The 25,561-nt window shown below is 55.4% G+C and overlaps 1 protein-coding gene across 1 annotated transcript in view; it reads left to right on the top strand.

The window, feature by feature from the left end:
- The first annotated feature begins 17,025 nt into the window (after window positions 1-17,025).
- Window positions 17,026-25,561, top strand: part of LOC116954781 (uncharacterized) — a 48,582-nt gene continuing 40,046 nt past the window's right edge. Inside the window, exon 1 of the mRNA XM_076052537.1 lies at window positions 17,026-21,787. Coding sequence (XP_075908652.1) covers window positions 19,504-21,787 — 2,284 coding nt within the window. The 5' untranslated portion in view covers window positions 17,026-19,503. The remainder of the gene's footprint in view (window positions 21,788-25,561) is intronic.

The raw sequence follows: 25,561 nt of genomic DNA, 5'->3' as shown, positions 1-25,561 counted from the left end.
ATAGAGACCCATAGACTCGCATAGAGACCCATAGACTCGCATAGAGACCCATAGACTCGCATAGAGACCCATAGACTCGCATAGAGACCCATAGACTCGCATAGAGACCCATAGACTCGCATAGAGACCCATAGACTCGCATAGAGACCCATAGACTCGCATAGAGACCCATAGACTCGCATAGAGACCCATAGACTCGCATAGAGACCCATAGACTCGCATAGAGACCCATAGACTCGCATAGAGATTCATAGACTCGCATAGAGATCCATAGACTCACATAGAGATCCATAGACTCGCATAGAGAGCCATGGACTCGCATAAAGACCCATGGACTCGTATAGAGATCCATAGACTCACATAGAGACCCGTAGACTCACATAGAGACCCATAGACTCACATAGATACCCGTATACTCGCTTAGAGACCTATATACTCGCGTAGATATCCATAGACTCGCGTAGAGACCCATAGACTCGCATAGAGACCCATAGACTCGCATAGAGACCCATAGACTCACATAGAGACCCATAGACTCGCATAGAATCCCATAGATTCGCATAGAGATGCATAGACTCACATAGAGATCCATAGACTCACATAGAGACCCATAGACTCGCATAGAGACCCATAGACTCACATAGCGATCCATAGACTCGCATAGACTCATAGACTCGCATAGAGATCCATAGACTCGCATAGAGACCTAGAGACCCCTAGACTCCACACAGGTTGAGCTGTGATTGAAACTGGATACTCATGTGTAGCGAGTTGCTGCTCCCAGTCAACAGTGACTCGCAATAGGCGTGATGGCATGGTTAGCTTCACTTGGAGTGTAGAGACCGCCGGCTCGGCCCTCTCACCCAGTCATCCACTCGCCCAGTCGCTCACTCACCTAGTCATCCACTCGCCCACTCGCCTAGTCACCCACTCGCCTAGTCATCCACTCGCCTAGTCGCTCACTCGCCCAGTCGCTCACTCACCCGGTCGTCCACTCGCCTAGTCGCCCACTCACCCACTTGCTTAGTCGTCCACTCGCGCACCCTCAAACACAATCGCTCATCGAGCCAATCACCCACACATTCACCCACATACTCACCCACACACTCAGCCACTGACTCACCCACCAGCTCACTCGCCCAGTTACCCACGCACTCACTGGCCCACTCACCAACACACTCACCAACCCACACACTCACCCACACACTCAGCCACTCACTCACCCAGTTACCCAGGCACTCACTGGCCCACTCACCAACCCACTCACCAACCCACTCACCAACCCACTCACCAATCCACTCACCAACCCACTCACCAACCCACGCACCAACCCACTCACATACTCAGCCACTCACTGGTCCACCCGCTCAGTCGCTCAGTTAGCCACCAACTCACTGGCCCACTCACCAACACACTCACCAACCCACTCACCAACCCACTCACCCACCCACTCACCCACCCACTCACCCACACACTCACCCACTCACTGGTCCAACCGCTCAGTCGCTCAGTTAGCCACGCACTCACTGGCCCACTCGCCCACAGGGGGAGACCTTCAGAGTTCCCTTCTGCCAGCAGTGGCGTGAGTACAGCAATTGCAGGGCTGCACCTGTACATATTCATAGGCGGCAAAGTTGACTGCTTGAGAAAATATACATTTCTAAAAATGTATAAGAAAGAATATGAGAAAATCTATGAAATATATAAGCAATATGCCTCCTTCACACATACGACTCTCAGCATAACAAAATAATTTACAATTATATTGATTTGCAGAACTCATTAGCCACATGGCCTCCTTCGGGTGCAACCTTGAGCCGCGGCTTTGGATCCAACACAGGCAAAACCCTGCACCGGTTTCGACATTCGGTATCTCATCGGCGTAGCCAAGGCCCGCTTGAACGAACGCTGTGCTGGCGAATTGCCAGATGTCTGGTCGGCTTCAACATGCAGCGTGTCAATGCACCGATCAGAGCATTTGATACCGGCAGAAAATGTCTCTCCCCCCATGATGTAGCTGCTCGCCCCGAGCTGTAAACGCTCCTCCGATGTGTGCATTGTCCCTGTACTGGTCGCCTGTTGGCGCTGTTCTCTGGGCTGACGCTGCTGGTGAGACCGGGCCCTAAAGAAATCTGTTGACTCTGCTGTAGGGCAATCAGTTTCTCAGACGATGCATTGTCCTTTTTTTAAATCAGAGCCGCGTTTGTGTTTGCACGTTCACCGCAACTACTGCTGTGTGTGTACGGTTAACGCAGTAACTTGAGTCCTTGCTAAATGTTTCTATGTGGTGTTTGAACATTTTAACACAACTGCCGTTCTATTGCCAGAAAGGGTTCAAAACCTACTGCTATTTTTCATACTTTGAGACTCCCAAAACAAGGTTCCCCCCCCCCCCCATGATGCGTTTTTTTTTTATTTGAGTGCCTCCATCCGTCGTCTGCACGGCGAGAGACGCAGCCTCAGTTTGGTAGAGACGACAAATACTGAGAGAGCTCTCGCCACCCTTCCACCCCGGACCGGGTTGCTCACGCCCGGTGGTAGTCTCTGGTGCAGGCCAATCCGCTTCAAAGACGATGCATCATATACATGAACGAGCTTTTCCTACCCGGCTTCGCCCGGGACTTGGATTCTTCTCTTGGATTAATACGCGGAGGGTGGGGGGCGGGGGGTGCGTGACGTCAGCAGGCACACTGCGTGACGCTGCCGCATGCGGGTGACATCACAGATGTGACGTCACCGCTCACTTGCCGTGCAAAAAATATGCATTATTGCGCCCACCCCCCCCTCCCCCCAAAAAATACAAAAGTCTATTTTTATACTTTTTGCATTGTTTACAGTCTGGAAGCTACCCACATGCCAAATTTTAAGTTTGTTGCATGTCGGGAAGTATGCTAAACATTTAGAACAGACACACATTCACAAATTTCCCTTTTATACATGTAATCATTTTATCAGAGCGTGTCCCTTTGCATATTCCACCACCAAGTAGCGCGTGTGGTTAACGCAATAACTTGATTCCTTCAAAAGGTTGAACCTATTCGGTGCATCCGAAACGTCGTGATTTGACGTAGTTGTTTTCAATTGTTGTTTTATTTTGACTTCATTTTATTTTTACCTACGTGACTTTACCGAAATAACCAAAGAGTATGGATCATTGCAGTCACGAAAGACTTCAAATCTAGAAATGACTCCTGTTGTGTTTATCCGAAAGGGGTTGGCACCGATTTTTTACTTTTCGTACGTTGATACGGCCGACAAAAGTATCCCGGTGACCACGTGGGCCTTGAAGGACAACGACTCATCACGGTGCATAGTGAAGGACGCGCGTGTACCCGACAGGGAGACAATGGCTCTTTCATCTGGGGTTTTCTCAAGGGGCCTCTCTCCTCCGGCTGCCGCTATCGCTTCTTTGGACGTTGTGTTTAGATGCAGGGGGCAATCGCTGTTGACATCTACGCACAAAGGGGGTGGTGTGTGGAGGCCGAATCACTTAACTTGATCGGCCACCCCCGCCCGCCCGCCAGCCCCCCGGGATTGATGATGGGGATGATTAGCGCGGCGCGGTCCACACGTGGAACGGCAGTGTCGGACATCGCGCGAGGCTGCCCTGCTGTGACACTTCACGAGGCCCTGACGCAGAGCCACAGCCAGCCAAAGACCAAGAATCCCCCCCACCTCCCCGTATAGCCTTGACGCACTATTGGGGCAAGTGCTTATAGCCAGCACATATGAAGGCCGGCATAGGTGGGTGGCCAGCACCACCCCCCGGCCGCCTTTGTCTCCCCAGTGGCGGTGTACACACCGCACCAGATGCTCAATTGAAACCCAGTCGACCTCGGGGAGGCCCAGGGCCGGTTTCAGATAATCATCACCTGTGTTGGCCGTGAGCGGGAATCGAACTCGGGTCGCCGGGTTCGTAGAGCACTGCTCCACCGCTCCCCACTCACTTGAGCACACACACACACTATAACACCCACTCTCAATATTACTCATCCAGTCAATCACACACACACTCACTCAGCCACTCACTCGCCCCACCCTCAAACACCCTAAACCACACACTCACTCGACCAGTTTACCCACACACCCATACACTCTCCCAATCATTCACTCGCCCACAAACCCGCTAACCCAGCCACTTTCCCAGCCACCCACCCAATCACTCACTCATTCAGCCAATCGCCCACACATTCACTCACCCATTCACTCGCTCACTCAGCCACTCACTCAGCCAGCCACTCGCTCACCCAGCCACTCACTCAGCCAGCCACTCGCTCACCCAGCCACTCGCTCACCCAGCCACTCGCTCACCCTCCCGCTCGCTCACCCTCCCACTCGCTCACCCACCTACTCACTAACCCAGCGAATCGCTCACCCACTCACTAAACCAGCCACTCGCTCACTCACTCAGTAACCCAGCTACTCGCTCACCCACTCACTAACCCAGCCACTCGCTCACTCACTAACCCAGCCACTCGCTCGCCCACTCACTCACTAACCCAGCCACTCGCTCACTCACTCACTCACCCACTAACCCAGCCACTCGCTCACCCACTCACTAACCCACCCACTCGCTTACCCACTCACCCAGCCACTCGCTCACCCACTCGCTCACCTACTCGCTCACCCACTCGCTCACCCACTCACTCACCCAGCCACTCGCTCACCCACTCACTAACCCAACCACTCGCTCACCCACTCACTCACCCAGCCACTCGCTCACCCACTCACTAACCCAGCCACTCGCCCACCCACTCACTCACCCAGCCATTCGCCCACTCACTCACCCACTCACTCACCCACTCACTCACTAACCCAGCCACTCACTCACCCACTCACTCACTCACCCAGCCACTCGCTCATCCACTCACTAACCCAGCCACTCGCTCACCCACTCACTAACCCAGCCACTCGCCCACCCACTCACTCACCCAGCCATTCGCCCACTCACTAACCCAGCCACTCACTCACTAACCCAGCCACTCACCACTCACTCACCCAGCCACTCGCTCACCCACTCACTCACTCACCCATTCGCCCACTCACTCACTAACCCAGCCACTCACTCACTCACTAACGCAGCCACTCTCCCACTCACTCACTCACCCAGCCACTCGCTCACCCACTCACTAAACGAGCCACTAGCTCACCCACTCACTCACCTAGCCATTCGCCCACTCACTCACTAACCCAGCCACCCACTCACTCACTAACCCAGCCACCCACTCACTCACTAACCCAGCCACTCACCCACTCACTCACTAACCCAGCCACTCACCCACTCACTAACCCAACCACTCACTCACCCACTCACTAACCCAGCCACTCACCCACTCACTCACTCACCCAGCCACTCGCTCACCCACTCACTAAACCAGCCACTATCTCACACACTCACTAACCCAGCCACCCACTCACTCACTCACCCACTCACTAACCCAGCCACTCACCCACTCACTCACTAACCCAGCCACTCACTCACCCACTCACTAACCCAGCCACTCACCGGAGCTCATGGGCGCTAGCTATCGAGTGCGAAGGCGGTGCAACTGCACCGGGCCCTATGTCGACCACTCTGCTGTTGTTCCATTGTAGCGAAGGATGAAAGTGATGGAGTTGCGTTGGTGATGATAATGATAATGACAATGTATTAAAATAATAATTTATAGCGACCACAATAACTATTATAACGTATTATTGTTTACTCGGGAAAGGCTCGCCGAGTCTCGTGACTCCCCTTTCTAAGAAGGGTTCTTGCCCAAGTGTTGCAGACTTGCCTTGCTGGTGGGAGTTTAATGTTGTTGTTGTTTTTATTATGCCTGGGGGACCCCCTAGCGGCAGCTCGTCGTGTAAGGAGTTATTGTTGTTTGTTGTTTTATTAATGCCTTGGTAACAGGGAGGACCAAGGCCGCGGGTGTCTTCCGTCAATAAAATGAAATTATTAATTAGCCTGAGAGATGGGGTGACGTTGCTCGCAAGGAAGGCGCGCGCGTGTGTGTGATGGTGTTTCTGTGTGTACCTGTGTGTACCTGTGTGTGTGTGTACGTGTGTGTGTGTACGTGTGTGTGTACCTGTGTGTGTGTGTACCTGTGTGTGTGTATCTGTGTGGGGAGCGGTAGTGTAGCGGTTAGCGCGCTGCGTTATGAACCTGGCGACCCGGGTTCGATTCCCGCTCACGGCCAACACCAGTGACGATTATCTGAACCTGGGCCTACCCTAGGTCGACTCAGCCTCAAATGAGTACCTGGTGCGGTGGATAAAAACATTGCCACTGGGGAGACTAAGGCAATCGGGCGTGGTGCTGGCCACCCACCCCCTCGTGTACCGTTCCGGCCTTCATAGGTGCTCGCTAACAGCATTGCCCCTAGAGTCTATTAAGGCTATACGGGGAATCTTTGTCTTTGTGTGTACCTGTACCTGTGTGTGTACCTGTGTGTGTGTCTCTATCGCGTGGGATAGGAACTCCTTTGAGTTCCCCTCCTCGGAGGCCACGCGCCAGGAATGTGGCCAGGCCAGGTGGTGGTGGTGGTTTTTTTGGTGTCGTTCATTCAACTTGCACCTGTCCTACCAGGCGAGTCTCGTGACTGTTTTCAAGAGGGTCCTGCCACGTTTTCGCAGTCACCTGGGGGCAGGGTTTGTGGCAATGGTTTGCCACAGGTGCGATCCCAACTTTGGCACCATCCAATATTCGAAGGACTCAACGAGCCAGCAGCAGAAGCAGGACGTGTGAGGTCGATGTAGCCTCGAACACCAGCCACGTGGTGATCACCACCACCATCATCAGCAGCAGTACGTGAGGTCGACGTAGCCTCGAACACCAGGCACGTGGTGATCATCATCATCAGCAGCAGCAGCAGGACGTGCGAGGTCGATGTAGCCTCGAAAACCAGGCACGTGGTGATCATCATCATCACCAGCAGCAGCATCGTCGGTAGCAGCATCAGCACCTCCGATTAGCACTGTTGGCTACGTACTGTGCGCGAAACAAGTTCAACATGCGGTCCGTACAGATCTTATCACTTCCGCTGTGTGAGGCAAGCGGTGCGTAGTTCAGTGTGGCATTTGTGATGGCTGTACAACCCGAGCGCTGTTAATCCGGGCGGCCTCTGGAATTCGAACCGCGAACATTCTGCATGCAACAAGCTAGAAAAATGCGCCACAGCTGTGTCTGGTCTCTCCCCCCACCCTGCTCCCCCCACCACCCTGCTCCCCCCACCACCCTGCTCCCCCCACCACCCTGCTCCCCCCACCACCCTGATCCCCCCACCACCCTGCTCCCCCCACCACCCTGCTCCCCCCACCACCCTGCTCCCCCCACCACCCTGCTCCCCCCACCACCCTGCTCCCCCCACCACCCTGCTCCCCCCACCACCCTGATCCCCCCCACCACCCTGCTCCCCCCACCCTACTCCCCCCCACCCTTCTCCCCCCACCACCCTGCTCCCCCCACCACCCTGCTCCCCCCCCACCCTGCTCCCCCACCACCCTGCTCCGCCCACCACCCTGCTCCCCCCACCACCCTGCTCCCCCCACCACCCTGCTCCCCCACCACCCTGCTCCCCCCACCACCCTGCTCCCCCCACCACCCTGCTCCCCCCACCACCCTGATCCCCCCACCACCCTGCTCCCCCCACCACCCTGCTCCCCCCCCACCCTACTCCCCCCCACCCTTCTCCCCCCACCACCCTGCTCCCCCCACCACCCTGCTCCCCCACCACCCTGCTCCCCCACCACCCTGCTCCCCCACCACCTTGCTCCCCCCACCACCCTGCTCCCCCCACCACCCTGCTTGTCTATAGACAAAGGCGGTAGTCACCGCATCATCATCGCGCGGCGCTTTCAGACGCGCTGCTTCTGCGGCCGTCTGGAACGCTCTTCCCTTCCGATGTCAGGAAGCCATTGGAAGCTGCGCGCTTTTAAATCATCTACATCGAAAAACGAATTTCTTTAGAACTGATTAGTGCAGGTTGGCTACGTACGGTGCGAAAGACGTTCAACGTACACACCAACACACATACTTAGAAAGGGAACGGTTGTCTGTGGTTACGGAGTGGATTATTTACGGGCGGGATTCATGAACTTCGCCTCCCCGCGCCTGTCGCGGACGCGAGGAGCTTGCTGCTGAACTGTAGCGATGAGGCTGACGCCACGCGGCCGGCAGCCACCGTGGGATTTAAAGGCCCCATCACACTCAACCCCCCACCAAGATTCCCTCCCCACACCGCCACTCGGACTCCCTCCCTTGCCCCCCACCAAGGAGGAGATGTTAACTACCTCGCCGGGTACACAGGAGGTCGTGCGTTCGGTCCAGACTCTGACGCCTGCTGCTGTATATTTGGAGTTTGCGTGTCTCTCTCTCTCTCTCATCATCATCACGGTGGCTAGGAGATGTTAACTACCTCGCCTGGTATGCAGGAGTCCGTGGGTTCGGTCCAAACTCTGACGCCTGCTGCTGTATATTTGGAGTTTGCGTGTCTCTCTCTCTCTCATCATCATCATCACGGTGGCTAGGAGATGTTAACTACCTCGCCTGGTATGCAGGAGTCCGTGGGTTCGGTCCAAGCTCTGACGCCTGCTGCTGTATATTTGGAGTTTGCGTGTCTCTCTCTCTCATCATCATCACGGTGGCTAGGAGATGTTAACTACCTCGCCTGGTATGCAGGAGTCCGTGGGTTCGGTCCAAGCTCTGACGCCTGCTGCTGTATATTTGGAGTTTGCGTGTCTCTCTCTCTCATCATCATCATCACGGTGGCTAGGAGATGTTAACTACCTCGCCTGGTATGCAGGAGTCCGTGGGTTCGGTCCAAGCTCTGACGCCTGCTGCTGTATATTTGCAGTTTGCGTGTCTCTCTCTCTCTCTTTCTCCCCGTGGTCGCGTGGATTTTTTTCCGGGTACTCCGGTTTTTTCCCCCCTCTCCATATTTAGAATCAACATCACCACGCGTTTAGAGTTATTTGTCTGCTGCTGTAAATTCCCACGTGATGATGCTGATGAGCCACGCCGTGCCAGTCACGTGTTGATTTTTCACATCGGTAAACTGTGTTCATCGCGCTGTTGAAAACTTAAAATCGAGTTGCCAATTGAACTCAAGCAAACTGTGTTATTATTTTTATGAGACCTCCTTTGCCAGTAACAAGATATAGTAATAGGTTTTTACCCTTTTATCTTTCACAAAAAAACTGACACCTTTATACAAGGGATCATGTTTGCAAAAAAACCACAGCACAAGTAGTCAAAATGCAAACAAAAGAGACAACTCTGATAATAATATGCACTGTCCTTGAATTTGATTGGTCCACACCCGAGACGGCTTTTCTTAGAGCCTAGTCTCCACTGGCGTTAGACCAGAAGACGTCAAAAGGCGTAGAACTCAAAAATAGCGCACCATCAGAGTATTGAGAGCTCGGGGTAAGCACTTACATTGTGATCCCTTGTATAAAGGTGTCAGTTTTGTGCCAGATAAAAGGAGTAAAAACCTATTACTACTGTGTTATTATGTTGACCAGTTTAAGGCCCGCTGAGCTGCCACGTAGCCCTTTTTCCGAAGCGACCTGGCTATGGCAAAATATGGCTGATCTCAGTGGCTTATCATTATCACGTGGGAATCCACAGCAGCAGCCAAACAACTCCTAAACGCGTGACGTTGGTTCCAAATGTGGAGGGGGGAAAACCGGACGACCCAGGGAAAAATCCACGCGCCCGCGGGAAGAGAGAGAGAGAGACACACACACAGACACGCTCCAAATATACCGCAGCAGGCGTCAGGGTCGGGATCGAACCCACGACCTCCCGCATACCTGGCGAGGTAGTTAACATCTCCTAGCCACCGTGTTGTCCCCATGGTCAGCCCAGTTGGCGCTCACGTAACCTCCCTCGCTGACGAGAGAGAGAGAGAGGGGGAGGAACCCATGCAGACGAACATCGCCAATTTTTTTGCCCCTAAACGTTGTTCATGGGTGTCTCTCTCGTGGCGACAGCTAAACAGAATCGGAATCTTTGTTCGGACTGCAGGAATCCGATGAGATGTACATCGCTCTTTCACAGATGTCCGGGAAACATTTGGTGGACACTGGCCGTGGTGGACAATTCCCGTGGTGGACACCACTCATTGCGAATACCGTTCGAGGCGGACACAGCTTCACTGGTGGACGCTAAGCAGCCCAGGGTGGACGCTAAGCGGTCCAGGGTGGACGCTAAGCGGCCCAGGGTGGACGCTAAGCGGCCCAGGGTGGACGCTAAGCGGCCCAGGGCGGACGCTAAGCGGCCCAGGGCGGACGCTAAGCAGCCCAGGGTGGATGCTTAGCAGCCCAGGGTGGATGCTTAGCAGCCCAGGGTGGACGCTAAGCAGCCAGGGTGGACGCTAAGTAGCCCAGGGTGGACGCTAAGCAGCCCAGGGTGGACGCTAAGTAGCCCAGGGTGGACGCTAAGTAGCCCAGGGTGGACGCTAAGCGGCCCAGGGTGGACGCTAAGCAGCCAGGGTGGACGCTAAGTAGCCCAGGGTGGACGCTAAGCAGCCCAGAGTGGGCTCCCGCATTGTAGCAGTGGAGAAGGGGGTGATAGGTGGTGGCGGTGTTTGTGGGATTAGTAATTACGTTGTTCCCTCTCTCTCTCTCTGTGAGACCTCCTCCGAGCGAGTTTGGCGAGATTTGCCAGCGAGGTATTCACCCTCCCCTTCGTACAGTGCTGCCCGCATACCCCGCGTCTCGGGGCATTGGCGACTCTAACCCAGACACCCACACACACGGGGGAACTCTCCTCATCCTCCTCCACAGCTGATCGGTTCCCGAGTGCGTGCAAAATATAGCCCGTAGTCACTCCGCTGCTGGATGGATGCTACTTACTCCACCGCCCCCTGCCACGGCGGTCATCACCTCTGACGGGAGCCCCGCGATGTAACGGGAGCGTTGCTCTTCACTCTCAACGCGAGCTCACTCGCACTCCTTCTAACTCGCTCCTTCCCCCCCACCCCACACACACCTCCCTCCCTCGTCACCTTCACTCGTCTCTCGCTTCTCGTGCGTGCGTGTGCGGGGAACGCGCTGTGTGAGTTTGGGAGCCGGTGGTGTAGCGGTTAGGCGCTGCGCTACGAACCCGGCACCCCGAGGTTCGATTCTCGCTCGGGGCCAAGAACTAGTGGCCAAATTATCTGAACCGGTCCTGGGCCTATCCTAGGTCGACTCGGCATCAAATGAGTACCCGGTGCGGTGCGTAAATATCGCCACTGGGGAGACAAAGACGGCCGGGCGTGGTGCTGGCCACCCACCCTCTCGTGCGCCGTGCCGGCCTTCATTGGTGCTACTCGCTAACAGCACTTGCCCCTACAGTCTGTTACAGGCTACACGGGGGATCTTTGTCCTTGTTTTGTCACGGTTTACTGTCTGAGGTCAATCATAATGAACGCATCATAGCCCACGCTCCTGGCCCTGCTTTGCCGCCCGGAGTCGGATTCAGACGGCTTCTTGTGAGGCCGGACGGGCGCAGCCTGTCTTTCCCGCATGTTTGTGCCTCTGCTCGGCTAACGTCTGCAGTGGAACAAAACACCACCCGTATCGAGCTGGCTCGGTACGGATGTGCCAGTGGGGGAAATAACCGTGTTTACTGGTGGCGAATGGTGGCTGCTGCTGCTGCTCTTGTTCCAGTGGGGGCTGTGGTGGGTTGGGGTTGTGGTAGGGGTGTGAGAGATGTCACACGGCTGATAATTGTCTAATCGTTAACACAAGCCGAGGGAGTTAGATCGTTGTTCAGCCCGGTGAAGTGACCTCTGAACCTGATTGCCCGTTCCCTCGATAGCGCGAGGGTTGACGATGGGTGGTCATGATGAGTCGCCTGTATTGCGCTCGGATATTAATGATGCATGGTGAGAGGGTAATAATCGAGTGATGATGATGATGACGGAGGTTCAATCTTGATTTGAAGCTTTCGTGACTGCAGGAATCCATGCTCTTTGGTTCTTTCGGTAAAGCCACGTAGGTAAAAAATACAATAAATCACGACGTTTCGGACGCTGGTGTTGCGCCCGAAACGTCGTGATTTCTTTTATTTTATACCTACTACGTGGCTTTAGCGAAAGAACCAAAGTGCATGACGGAGGTTTATTTATTGACTTGCCTCGGAAAAAGCCTCCGCCGGGTCCCGTTTGAGATATTGAGGTCAGTTCCTTTAAAACGTTGGAGTGGTGCACGTGCGTGCATTTTGTAGGATCGTGGGGAGCGGTGGCGCAGTGGTTAGCACGCTGCGCTACGAACCCCGGCGACCCGAGTTCGATTCCCGCTCACCACGACCAGCCCCTGGTGGCGATTCTCCGAACTGGTCCAGGGGCCTCGCCTAGGTCGACTCGGCCTCAAATGAGTACCCGGTGCGGTGTGTAAACATCGACACTGGGGAGACAAAGGCGGCCGGGCGTGGTGCTGGCCACCCCCACCTCCTCTTGATCTTCAAAAGGTGCTGCTCCTCGCTAACAGCACTTGCCCCAACAGTCTGTTAAGGCTATACGGGGGATCTTTGTTGTGTTGGGGCTGGCGAGCGAAGGAATGAGCTGGTGGCGAGCGAAGGAATGAGCTGGTGGCGAGCGAAGGAATGAGCTGGTGGCGAGCGAAGGAATGAGCTGGTGGCGAGCGAAGGAATGAGCTGGTGGCGAGCGAAGGAATGAGCTGGTGGCGAGCGAAGGAATGAGCTGGTGGCGAGCGAAGGAATGAGCTGGTGGCGAGCGAAGGAATGAGCTGGTGGCGAGCGAAGGAATGAGCTGGTGGCGAGCGAAGGAATGAGCTGGTGGCGAGCGAAGGAATGAGCTGGTGGCGAGCGAAGGAATGAGCTGGTGGCGAGCGAAGGAATGAGCTGGTGGCGAGCGAAGGAATGAGCTGGTGGCGAGCGAAGGAATGAGCTGGTGGCGAGCGAAGGAATGAGCTGGTGGCGAGCGAAGGAATGAGCTGGTGGCGAGCGAAGGAATGAGCTGGTGGCGAGCGAAGGAATGAGCTGGTGGCGAGCGAAGGAATGAGCTGGTGGCGAGCGAAGGAATGAGCTGGTGGCGAGCGAAGGAATGAGCTGGTGGCGAGCGAAGGAATGAGCTGGTGGCGAGCGAAGGAATGAGCTGGTGGCGAGCGAAGGAATGAGCTGGGTGGTGAGCGTTGCACGAGGATGGCCTTCATTCAGCAGTAGATTGATCATGGCCCACCATGTTGCGGTTGTGACTCCATGTAGCCGCTTGGGAGGGGGTGGGTTGAGTTATGATGAGGTGGGGGGGGGGGTGCGAGTGGGGGGTGCGTGGGGGGTGAGTAGGGGGATGGGAGGGTGCGGGGTGAGTTGAGAAATTACTTCCCAGGTGACCTTTCACCTTTCCGAGATGTGGAATGCGCTTTAGCGTCTTCGGGGAGCTGTTTTCAGGTGAACATCTTAAGCTGTGGGGGGAGGGGGGGGTGCGTGGGAGGGGACGGGGGGTGAGATGTGGGGGAGGGAGGGGCGTTTCGTGACCCTGGCCACGTGCGCTGTGTCGACCTTAATAGCTGCTCGCTGACAGCACTTGCCCCAACAGTCTTTTAAGGCTACACGGAGAATCTTTGTCTTTGTGTGTGTGTGTGTGTGCACTGGGAAGACAGAGGCGGCCGGGCGTGGTGATGGTCAACCCCCACTCCCCCGTTGTGTCCGTGCCGGCCTTCGTAGGTAGCTACGCGTTAACAGCACTTGCCCCAACAGTCTGCTGAGGCTGTGCCATCTATGTAGTACGTGCACGCGCGCGTGTGTGTAGTTGTAGCTGCCGTAGTGCACGTGTGCCATAGACTGCTGGATGAGAACCTCTCTTACCTCACCCCGTGCGCATTTCTCCGGGATGAATAAAGATTCTGATGCTGAATGTCTGCACTGGTCGTGAACCGCTCATCCTTGTCTCCCTGCCCCCACCCAGCACCCCCCAGCCCCTCCCCTCTACCCCCCACCCTCTACCCCCCACCCTCTACCCCCCACCCTCTACCCCCCACCCTCTACCCCCCACCCTCTACCCCCCCACCCTCTACCCCCACCCACATCACTTACCTTGGGGTTCTCTGTAATTCCAAGAACGTGGAGTCGCAGGGGCACTTTCAAAACCACACCCTCACCTCGCTCACCCCAACACCTCACCCCAAACACCTCACCCCAACACTCACCCAAACACTCACCCAAACACTCACCCAAACACTCACCCAAACACTCACCCAAACACTCACCCAAACACTCACCCCAAACACTCACCTCACCCTAACACTCACCCCAAACACCTCACCCCAAACACCTCAAACACTCACCTCACCCTAACACTCACACAGCACATAGCACGTACCCCAACACACCCAACACTCACCCCAACACTCACCCCAACACTCACCCCAACACTCACCCAACACTCACACAGCACATAGCACACATCCCAACACTCACCCAACACTCACACAGCGCATAGCACTCACCCCAACACTCACCCCAACACTCACCCAACACTCACACAGCACATAGCACTCACCCCAACACTCACCCAACACTCACACAGCACATAGCACTCACCCCAACACTCACCCCAACACTCACCCAACACTCACCCAACACTCACACAGCACATAGCACTCACCCCAACACTCACCCAACACTCACACAGCACATAGCACTCACCCCAACACTCACCCCAACATTCACACAGCACATAGCACGCACCCCAACACTCACCTCACCCCAAACACTCACCTCACTCAGCCAGTAGACAGCACTCACCCCAACACTCACCCCGACGATCACTCACCTCACACACACACGCGCCAAACTCACCCCAGCATGTCGCACTCGCTTAAAAACTCACCCCACCACTTACCTCACCCATCACCCCACCACTTACCCCACCCATCACCATACCACTCATCCCACCACTCACCCCACCACTCACCCCGCCACTCACCCCACCACTCACCCAAACTTTGACCCAACACTTATACCAAGTACACATGCCACTCACCCAACCACTCATCCCACCACTCACCCCACCACTTACCCGGCCACTTGCCGGACAGGAATCGATTAATCGCCCCGTGTTCACGCGTGGCTGTTCGTGCAGTTGCTGCGCGACAGCCAGAGACTCCCGCCCCCACCCTCCACAGACACCAAACGGACAGTAACAAACAGCCAGCGGGCCACATTTGACTCGGTCCAATGGAACAACGAATCTGTGCACAGACGATGCAAACGCACCACACGAGATGACACCTCGAGGTGAGCCAAGGCCAGCCGCCGCATGTGTGCATGTTGAACTTCTTTTGCCCCCTACGTAGCCAACCGTGCTCATCGGAAGTGCGTAGTCGTTATCGTTAATCGGCGGTGGTGCAGTGGTTGGGTTCGTGGTTGGGTTAAGTGGTTGAGTTAAGTGGTTGGGTTAAGTGGTTGGGTTAAGTGGTTGGATTAGTAGTTGGGTTAAGTGGTTGGATTAAGTGGTTGGGTTAAGTGGTTGGGTTTAGTGGTTGGGTTAAGTGGTTGGGTTAGTGGTTGGGTTAAGTGGTTGGGTTAAGTGGTTGAGTTAAGTGGTTGGGTTAAGTGGTTGGGTTAGTGGTTGGTTTAGTGGTTGGGTTAGTGGTTGGATTAAGTGGTTGGGTTAAGTGGTTGGGTTAAATGGTTGGGTTAAGTGGTTGGGTTAGTGGTTGGTTTAGTGGTTGGGTTAGTGGTAGGATTAAGTGGTTGGGTTAAGTGGTTGGGTTAAGTGGTTGGGTTAAGTGGTTGGGTTAGTGGTTGGGTTAGTGGTTGGGTTAAGTGGTTGGGTTAAGTGGTTGGGTTAAGTGGTTGAGTTAAGTGGTTGGGTTAAGTGGTTGAGTTAAGTGGTTGGGTTAGTGGTTGGTTTAGTGGTTGGGTTAGTGGTTGGGTTAAGTGGTTGGGTTAAGTGGTTGAATTAGTGGTTGGGTTAGTGGTTGGGTTAAGTGGTTGAGTTAAGTTGTTGGGTTTAGTGGTTGGGTTAGTGGTTGGGTTAAGTGGTTGAGTTAGTGGTTGGTTAAGTGGTTGGGTTAGTGGTTGGGTTAGTGGTTGGGTTAGTGGTTGAGTTAAGTTGTTGAGTTAAGTTGTTGGGTTTAGTGGTTGGGTTAGTGGTTGAGTTAAGTGGTTGGGTTAAGTGGTTGAGTTAGTGGTTGGTTTAGTGGTTGGTTTAGTGGTTGGTTAAGTGGTTGGGTTAGTGGTTGGGTTAAGTGGTTGAGTTAAGTTGTTGGGTTTAGTGGTTGGGTTAGTGGTTGGGTTAAGTGGTTGAGTTAAGTGGTTGGGTTAAGTGGTTGAGTTAGTGGTTGGTTTAGTGGTTGGTTAAGTGGTTGGGTTTAGTGGTTGGGATAAGTGGTTGGGTTAAGTGGTTGGGTTAAGTGGTTGGGTTTAGTGGTTGGGTTTAGTGGTTGGGTTAAGTGGTTGATGTAAGTGGTCAGGCTAAGCGAGGGCGGCGCGGCACATGCTATGAGCAACTCTAGGAACCCGAGTTGGATTCCCGACTCACGGCTACCATCAGTGGCAGGTGATGGCAGAACCAAATCCTGCTCTCGCTCTCTCTCTCTCCCTTCCTAACCCTCCACTGCCCTTCACCGACACGCAATGACCGGCGTGGTGAAGTATGGTCCAACAAAAATAACACGACAATAACAACTCCATGACGGACACGGCGTGGCCGAAACCTTCACGGGATGTGTTTTCTGTTTGTGTGCATCATTAATCGAATTGGCTGGCGAGATGAGAAGGTGGCAAGGGGGTTGGGTGAGAGGGGTGGGTGAGTGAGAGAGGGGTGGAATGGGAGAGCGGTGGCGCAGCGGTTAGCGCACCCACTGCCTTACGAACCTCGCGGGCAGAGTTCAGTACTTGGGAGACAAAGGCGGCCGGGCGCGGCGTTCCTCCTCGTGCACGGGGTGTGCCCACCTTCATAGGTGGCGCCGCTACTCGCTCACAGCACTTGCCCCCAACAGTGTTAAACCGGAGAGGCTATACGGGGTGGGGGGAATCTATGTCTTTGGTGTGTGGGGGGGAGGGGTGAATCATTATGAAGCCCCCACTCACCAACTCTGCTCCACCCCCTCCCTCCACAAAGACAAAGATCCCCCGTGTAGCCTGTAACAGACTGTTGGGGCAAGTGCTGTTGGCGAGTAGCACCTATGAAGGCCGGAACGGCACACGAAGGGGTGGGTGGTCAGCACCACGCCCCGGCCGCCTTTGTCTCCCCAATGGCGATGTTTACACATCGGTACTCATTTGAAGCTGAGTTGACCTAGGCGAGGCCCCAGGACCCGTTCGAGATAATCGTCACCGGTGTTGGCCGTGAGCGGGAATCGAACCCGGGCCGCCGGGTTCGTAGCGCAACGTCGCGCTAACCACTACACCACCGCTCCCCCACACAAACTCCCAAACTCCACCCCTCCACAGCCCACAGCCCCGCCCCTCGCCCACAGCCCCGCCCCTAGCCAGAGACTCGACCCCGCCCGGATCGTAGTCGCCACAATCGAGGAGGAACAGCGGCACCACACTCACAACGGCGTCGTCATCTTCATCATCATCATCATATCTGGCGAAAGAAATCTGCGCAGCCTGGCTGGAGCGTTAACAAAGACAAAGAGCCTCGGTCCCTCCCCACCTCCTCTCCACCCTTCCCCACCCCCCGTATAGCCTTAGCAGACTGTTGGGGCAAGTGCTGTGTTAATCCGCACTTCGACACACACACATAGCTACAGATGTAGTACACAAATGTTTCTCCATTATATATAGCCTTCACAGGCTGTTGGAGCAAGTGCTGTTGTTGGCGAGCGCCTGCACACACACACACGTACACACACGCACACGTTCACACGCACGTTCACACACACACACGCACGTTAACACACACACACACACACGCACGTTCACACACACACGCACGTTCACACACACACACGCACGTTCACACGTACACACGCGTTCACACACACACGCGTTCACACACACACACGTTCACACACACACGCGCGTTCACACACACACACACACACGTTCACACACACACACACGTTCACACACGCGCACGTTCACACACACACGTTCACACACACGCACGTTCACACACACACACACGTTCACACACACGCACGTTCACACACACACACGTTCACACACACACACGTTCACACACACACACGTTCAAACACGTTACAGCTGGGATCTCTCTTCACGCGTGTCCGGTACCACCGCTACGACATCGTCAAGGGACGTAGCCACCTTGACCGTAACGGTGAAGTCACAACATCGTCCTCATCATCGTCCTCATCATCGTCGTCGTCATCGTCGAAGAAGTCCTCCCTTCATCAGTGACTCTTCCGTCGTCGGCTGCTGGTGACGCAGGCGCGGATGGTACGAGGGGTGACTGGGGCAGTGATGGCGATGTTCCAGTGACAACCAGAGAGTGTTGCTGATGATGATGACGACGACGACGCTGCTGCTGCTGATGATGATGATGATTCAGACGAGGAAATATGAAATGAGTTACTGCGTCTCTCTGAAGGCGATGGCGGCGGTGATGTTGACGGCGATGACTCTGCAAGCGCAGTAAGTGCCGAGCCGCTCGTGACGCACGCGGCTTCCTCCTCCTCCTCTTCGTTTGAACGTCGCGTGAAGACACAAGACCGACGGAGTTGTCTACTGCTCACGAAGACTTCTATATATGTTTTTTTAAATATATATTTCACGAATGGTTTGTGTTAGTTAATTTTAGTTTGAGAGGCTGGTGTTGTCGGTGGTGGAGAGAGCCCCCCCCCCCCCCCATAAGGAAGGCAGAGGCTACGATCCCAGTTCTGGAGCTCGCTCGAACCGGTCCGGCACTCCGCCTTTGTGGTTTTTAATGGATGGGCGCCTTCACCAAGCTGGACACAAATGCGGGTTTGTCGGTGAGAATGTGTCGTGCGTCGAAGATGAATCCACTTCCCTCTGCGTGAACACGAGCTCCGAGACCCAGGTGGGTGCATGTGTCCGTGTGCGAGTATAGGTCTGACACGGCTTAAGAGGGCGCAGAGGGGTTCTCGAACGAAGATCGCGTTTTGTCTCTCCATTAAGTTGGGTACGTGCTCCACTCTGAAGTGCTCCACCCTGTAGTGCTCCACCCTGTAGTGCTCCACCTTGAAGTGCTCCACCTTGAAGTGCAACTCCTCCTCGTCCTCTGCGCAGCGAGATGGCACCACGCTTCCTCGAGTCGCCCACGTGCGCCCGTGATGCCACGAAAGTTCCGTGTTGTTCGTCCCGGTAGAGAGCCGTGTGAATCAGAGGGAAGGGGTCGACTCTTCTTTTTTTTGTTTTAAAAACGGAGAGAGAAACTTTGCGGCCGTCAGCAGCAGCCGCAGCAGCAATTCGGGTCTAGATCCGAAACAAATTGTTAACCCGGCAGAGTCAAACATCACGGCGTGCGAACGTGTTCTGTGGAGCAAACTCTTGAGTTTGTGGACGTCGTGAGAGAGTGAGATGCACGCGGCTTTTGCGTCGATGATGGCCATGCGGATGCTGTCGCAACATCGATGAGAGTGGAAACATCTCGAGACCTGGAGGCGCAACGTCGTAGCGAAACGGCGAATACCGTCGTGGTCGGGTGGGAGGAGGAGGAGGAGGAAGAGGAGGGGGAGAACGGCGAGGAGGTGGAGCAGAACGAGGAGGTCGCGCTGCGGGGAATCGAACTCGGCCGCTACCAGCTCGGAGGTCCACTGCGCGAGTCTGGCTTCGCGCTCGAGATTCTGCAGAACAGCCGCAATGCGTGGACGGAAGTGATCGGGCAGTTTTGCACAGACCTGGAGTGTCCGTCTTGGAGAGAGGATTTCGGCACCCCAGGGGGTGGCGAGGCGGAGGACGAGGTGGTTAAGGAGGAGGAGGTGGAGGAAGGAGAAGTGGAGGGGGAGGTTGAGAAGCAGGGCTGGGAGGAGGTTGAAGAGGAGCAGGAGAGAGACGTGGAGCAGCAGCAGGAGCAGCAGCAGGAGGAGGAGGAGGAGATCCGAACGGGAGTGGGAATGAGAGCAGAGCTCTTGAACAAGGGTGAGTCTGAGGCGGACTCGTCGGCAGAGTCATCGACTGGCAGCGTGGCCGCGAGATGCCTCGGCCATGAAGACGCCACGCGGGGCGAGACCACCACCACCATCATGGGAGGAGGTCTCAAGCAGCAGCAGCAGCAGGACGTGAGATTGAGGAGAAGTAGCTTCGACCGGCAGCAACGTGATGGCCTGCGTCAGCAGCATCAGCAGACCGCATCTCGGCCGCGTCCTGCGAGTTTGTACAGCCACCCGGAGCTAGCGAGCGGCGCTCCGGGCCTCTCCGGACTCCGCAGCATCCCCGAACCTCCGGCGAAGAGCCCCGCGCCTCGACGCCCTCGGAGCATTTGCCTCTCGGGAGCAAGCAGCCGGGCAGAGGGAGACCTCGCGAGGCACGGCACCTGTGGGACACCCGCCACTGATGCGGCTGTTGGTGCTGCTTCTGCTGCTGGTGGTGGTGGCGGCGATGATGGCGGAGCGCCAATTCGCCGTCACAGAGCTTCGTCCTTCACCGGTCAAATCGACGCAGAGATCCTGCGTCGTGGCAGCGCTGGTGCGGACGATGGCGCTGGTGCAGGCGCAGGGCAGAGGAGGAGGACCCGGCCCATGAGCCTGATGGTGGAGCCCACCACCAGGCCCGAAAAGCCTCCCGTCGACACGAGGACAGAGGGTGCAGACCCGTGGAGGTTTGCACGACGTCTCGTGGCTCTGAGCGCCAGCTTCAAGAAGGCGCGCGGAACCTCGGCGAGAGGACGTGGTGGTGGTGGTGGTGGCTGTTGTGAAGAAGTCGCCTCCTGCAGATCCCCAGGTCGTGTTGAGGAGCAACGTCCGAACGCGCACTCGACGCCTCTTCGTGATCATCGTGATGATGGATGTCACCACCACCACCATCATCATCACAATCACTCCCACCACCATGGCAGTAATGGAACCCTCAACAACGGAGAGCAGCATCAGAATCGTAGCAATCATCAGCAGCAACAGCAGGCCGGAGAGTGGAAGTTCGTGGGACTCATCAGGAAGAGTTTCAGCTTCCGAGTAAAGGGCAGCGGTGGTGGTAGCGGCCGGCCCAGGCCACAAGGCGCAGGCAGCCCGTGCGGGTCTCCTGTCCTCGGCAGGCGAATGTGGACAACGACGGAGCCGAGGGCGGCCAACGGGAGCGCCTCGCACAACGGACTGGGCCCTCGCCAGACGGGCTGCGGGAGCGAGCACGGCACGATGATGATGATGATGACGACGACGACGGCGGCGACCACCTCCTCCCCGTCGTCGTCATCATCATCATCATCACCAGCACCACCGCCGCCGTCGTCGGCATCGTCCTCGTTTCTTCAACGACGTTTCTCGCGGCGTTCCAGGGACCGCCAGGGTAGGAACAGGACCTGGGACGGCCACGAGATGGACGCGGCCTTGAGGAGCCCCGGGTCACTCGCCGCGACGCAGCACGACGGGAGGATCAGGAGGCTGCTCAGCAGAATCTTCGTGCGTAAAGACGGAGATGGAACTCCTCCTCCTCCTCCTCCTCCTACGACGACGACGACTTGTGCGGTGGAAACCTCCTCCTCCTCCTCGTCGCCGGGGGCAGAGCAGCGCACTGCATCGCCGTCGGCAGCTTTAGCCGCTGCTGCGTCATCGTCACCCGGATCGCGGACGGGTGGCCCGGCTGGAGAGGTCGGGGTCGGCGTGACCCCGCGAGGTCACGCCGACCCGAGGCCCATCATCGTGGTGCACGAAGATGACCGAGGTGGTGTCGGCGAGACGGAGGTCGCCTCTCCAGCCCACGGTGAGCGTCCACCCCCCCCCCCCCCCCTCTCTCCTCGAGCGATGAAAATCTCTGTCGGGTTCTTTTTTTTTTGGTGTCTTGCGCGTGCAGTTTTGAAAAAGAAAAGTTAAGAGGTTGGAAAAAAAAGTTATCGATTGTCGCGGCTTTTTTTCATGTCGTGAGCCATTCGCACACGGTAGCTGAGTGGAGTCGTCCGCTTGTTCCACCAGAACGTAGCGTGGTTGTGTTGGGGTAGCTGAGTGGAGTCGTCCGCTTGTTCCACCAGAACGTAGCGTGGTTGTGTTGGGGTAGCTGAGTGGAGCAAGTCCGCTCGTTCCACCAGAACGTAGCGTGGTTGTGTTGGGGTAGCTGAGTGGAGTCGTCCGCTTGTTCCACCAGAACGTAGCGGGGTTGTGTTGGGGTAGCTGAGTGGAGCAGTCCGCTCGTTCCACCAGAACGTAGCGTGGTTGTGTTGGGGTCGTGTCATCGGTTATGGTTTTCACCTCCACCAGTCTGACAGGTCACGTGGTGCTGTTGTTGCCACGTGCTGCTGTTGCCACGTGCTGCTGTTGCCACGTGCTGCTGTTGTTGTGACGTGGTGTTCCTGTTGTGACGTGGTGTTCTTGTTGTGACGTGGTTGACAGCAGTCCTGCTGTCGGGTGAGTAGAGACGGGGGGGGGGGCAGGGATTATTTTTTTTTGGGTGCCAACATCACGGAGGGAGGGAATGCCCCCGTGTGTGCCGTGCTGCGTCCGTGCGGTGCCGACGCACGCGACGTTTCGGGCCATGATCCTTCGTAGCTGTGCGGTCGATAAGGTTTCGCACCTCCCGATGAGCACGGCTGGCTACGTACGGTGCGAAAAAAGTTCTTACATACGTACCGAACAATGATAACCTCGAATGTATTAATTGTTCTGAGGATCAACGTTCGAGTTTGATTATAATCTGTGTAACCCCCCCTATAGTACGTGAGCTACTTGGGGCCCATAAACCCCTTTTACGCCTCGGTTTACTTTTGTCCAGCGCCACCACTGAGTGAGCGAGCGGGGGAGCGGTGGCGCAGCGGTTAGCGCGCTGCCCCACGAACCCGGCCGCTCGCGGCCACCACCGGGACCAGTGACGAACATCTTGAACCGTTGCTCGGACCTCGCCTAGGTCGACTCTGCCCTCAAAGACGAGAACAGTAGGCGCGCTGGGCAAACATCGGCACTGGGGATGCAAAGGCCGGCCGGGCGCGGTGCTGGAAAACTCCATCAACCTTCGCGTGCCGTTCCGACCCCTTTTTTTAATAGGTGCTCGCGAACAGCACTTGCCCTCAACACTCTGTTAAAGGCTATACGGGGGAGGGGGGGGGGGGCTTTGCCTTTGTGCATGTATGTACATGATGATCATGATCAGCTTGAGTAAGTGAGCGAGCGAGCAAGCGAGCGTTTGTGTCATCCCCGTCTCCGCCAGATCGCCGTTCCTTCTTCTCCAATGTCAAAACAGCGCTGCGGTGTTTCTCTCGGAGTTCCCGTGCGGCTCATTTATTTATTTGGCGTTTGAGGCTCCCTCTGGGTTCTCGCCACCGCCCCCCCCCCCCTACACACACAAGCATCTTCATTTGTTTGTCCGGGAAGAATGCGGACGAACTTTTTCCCCGCGGATGTTCAAGGGTTAAATGATGAGCTAGCACTCTCGTTGAAGAGGTTCGCGGTTCGGAGCTGGCGGCCGCCCTGGTTACAACTGCGTGGTGCTATCTATGTGAGCGTCTGTGTGAGCGTGTTGTAGCTGTATCTGTGTGAGGGTCTGTGTGTGTGTAGCTGTGCCTGTGTGAGTGTCTATGAAGTGTGTGTAGCTGTGTCTGTGTGAGTGTCTGTGTGTGTAGCTGTGTCTGTGTGAGTGTCTATGAAGTGTGTGTAGCTGTGTCTGTGTCTCTGTGTGTGTAGCTGTGTCTGTGTGTAGCTGTGTCTATGAAGTGTGTGTGTAGCTGTGTCTGTGTGAGTGTCTATGAAGTGTGTGTAGCTGTGTCTGTGTGTAGCTGTGTCTATGAAGTGTGTGTAACTGTGTCTGTGTGTCTGTGTGTAGCTGTGTCTGTGTGAGTGTCTATGAAGTGTGTGTAGCTGTGTCTGTGTGAGTGTCTGTGTGTAGCTGTGTCTGTGTGAGTGTCTGTGTGTAGCTGTGTCTGTGTGAGTGTCTATGAAGTGTGTGTAGCTGTGTCTGTGTGTCTGTGTGTGTGTAGCTGTGTCTGTGTGTGTGTAGCTGTGTCTTTGTGAGTGTCTATGAAGTGTGTGTAGCTGTGTCTGTGTGAGTGTCTATGAAGTGTGTGTAGCTGTGTCTGTGTGAGTGTCTATGAAGTGTGTGTAGCTGTGTCTGTGTGTCTGTGTGTGTGTAGCTGTGTCTGCATGAGTTTGTCTGTGTGAGTGTCTATGAAGTGTGAGTAGCTGTGTCTGTGTGTGTGTAGCTGTGTCTGTGTGTCTGTGTGTCTATGAAGTGTGTGTAGCTGTGTCTGTGTGAGTGTCTATGAAGTGTGTGTCTGTGTGTCTGTGTGTGTGTAGCTGTGTCTGTGTGTCTGTGTGTGTGTAGCTGTGTCTGTGTGTCTGTGTGTGTGTAGCTGTGTCTAAGCGAGTGTCTCTGTGTGTGTAGCTGTGTCTGTGTGAGTGTCTGTGTGTGTGTGTAGCTGTGTCTGTGTGAGTGTCTGTGTGTGTGTGTAGCTGTGTCTCTGTGTGTGTAGCTGTGTCTCTGTGTGAGTGTCTATGAAGTGTGTGTAGCTGTGTCTGTGTGAGTGTCTATGAAGTGTGTGTAGCTGTGTCTGTGTGTAGCTGTGTCTGTGTGAGTGTCTATGAAGTGTGTGTAGCTGTCTCTGTGTGTCTGTGTGTGTGTAGCTGTGTCTGTGTGAGTGTCTATGAAGTGTGTGTAGCTGTGTCTGTGTGAGTGTCTATGAAGTGTGTGTAGCTGTGTCTGTGTGAGTGTCTATGAAGTGTGTGTAGCTGTGTCTGTGTGAGTGTCTATGAAGTGTGTGTAGCTGTGTCTGTGTGTCTGTGTGTGTGTAGCTGTGTCTGCGTGAGTTTGTCTGTGTGAGTGTCTATGAAGTGTGAGTAGCTGTGTCTGTGTGTGTGTAGCTGTGTCTGTGTGTCTGTGTGTCTATGAAGTGTGTGTAGCTGTGTCTGTGTGAGTGTCTATGAAGTGTGTGTCTGTGTGTCTGTGTGTGTGTAGCTGTGTCTGTGTGTCTGTGTGTGTGTAGCTGTGTCTGTGCGAGTGTCTCTGTGTGTGTAGCTGTGTCTGTGTGAGTGTCTGTGTGTGTGTGTAGCTGTGTCTGTGTGAGTGTCTGTGTGTGTGTGTAGCTGTGTCTGTGTGTGTAGCTGTGTCTCTGTGTGTGTAGCTGTGTCTCTGTGTGTGTAGCTGTGTCTCTGTGTGTGTAGCTGTGTCTGTGTGAGTGTCTGTGTGTGTGTGTAGCTGTGTCTCTGTGTGTGTAGCTGTGTCTCTGTGTGTGTAGCTGTGTCTGTGTGTATATTTCCTACGCGCAGGAAGTTAAAGGGGCGCCACTGTGGCTAGGAGATGTTAACTACCTCGCCTGGTCTACGGGAGGTCGTGGGTTCCAATGCGACCCTCACGACGCCCGTAAATGTGGAGTTTGCGGTGTCTCTCTCCCCGTGGTCGCGTTGTTGTTCCCCCCGCACATTTAGAAACAACATCACGCGGTTTTAGAGTCTCCGTCTGCCGCTGTACATTTCCACACGACGATGATGATGATGATGATGACGACGATGATGACGACGACGATGATGACGATAATGACGACGACGACGATGATGA

Source organism: Petromyzon marinus, chromosome 56 (assembly GCF_048934315.1).
Source record: "Petromyzon marinus isolate PM22_M1 ecotype Great Lakes invasive population chromosome 56, UKy_Petmar_22M1.pri1.0, whole genome shotgun sequence".
NCBI classification, from domain to species: Eukaryota; Metazoa; Chordata; class Hyperoartia; order Petromyzontiformes; family Petromyzontidae; genus Petromyzon; species Petromyzon marinus.
The sequence above is the reverse complement of the archived record's forward strand: the minus strand, read 5'-3'. Positions and strand labels throughout refer to the sequence as shown.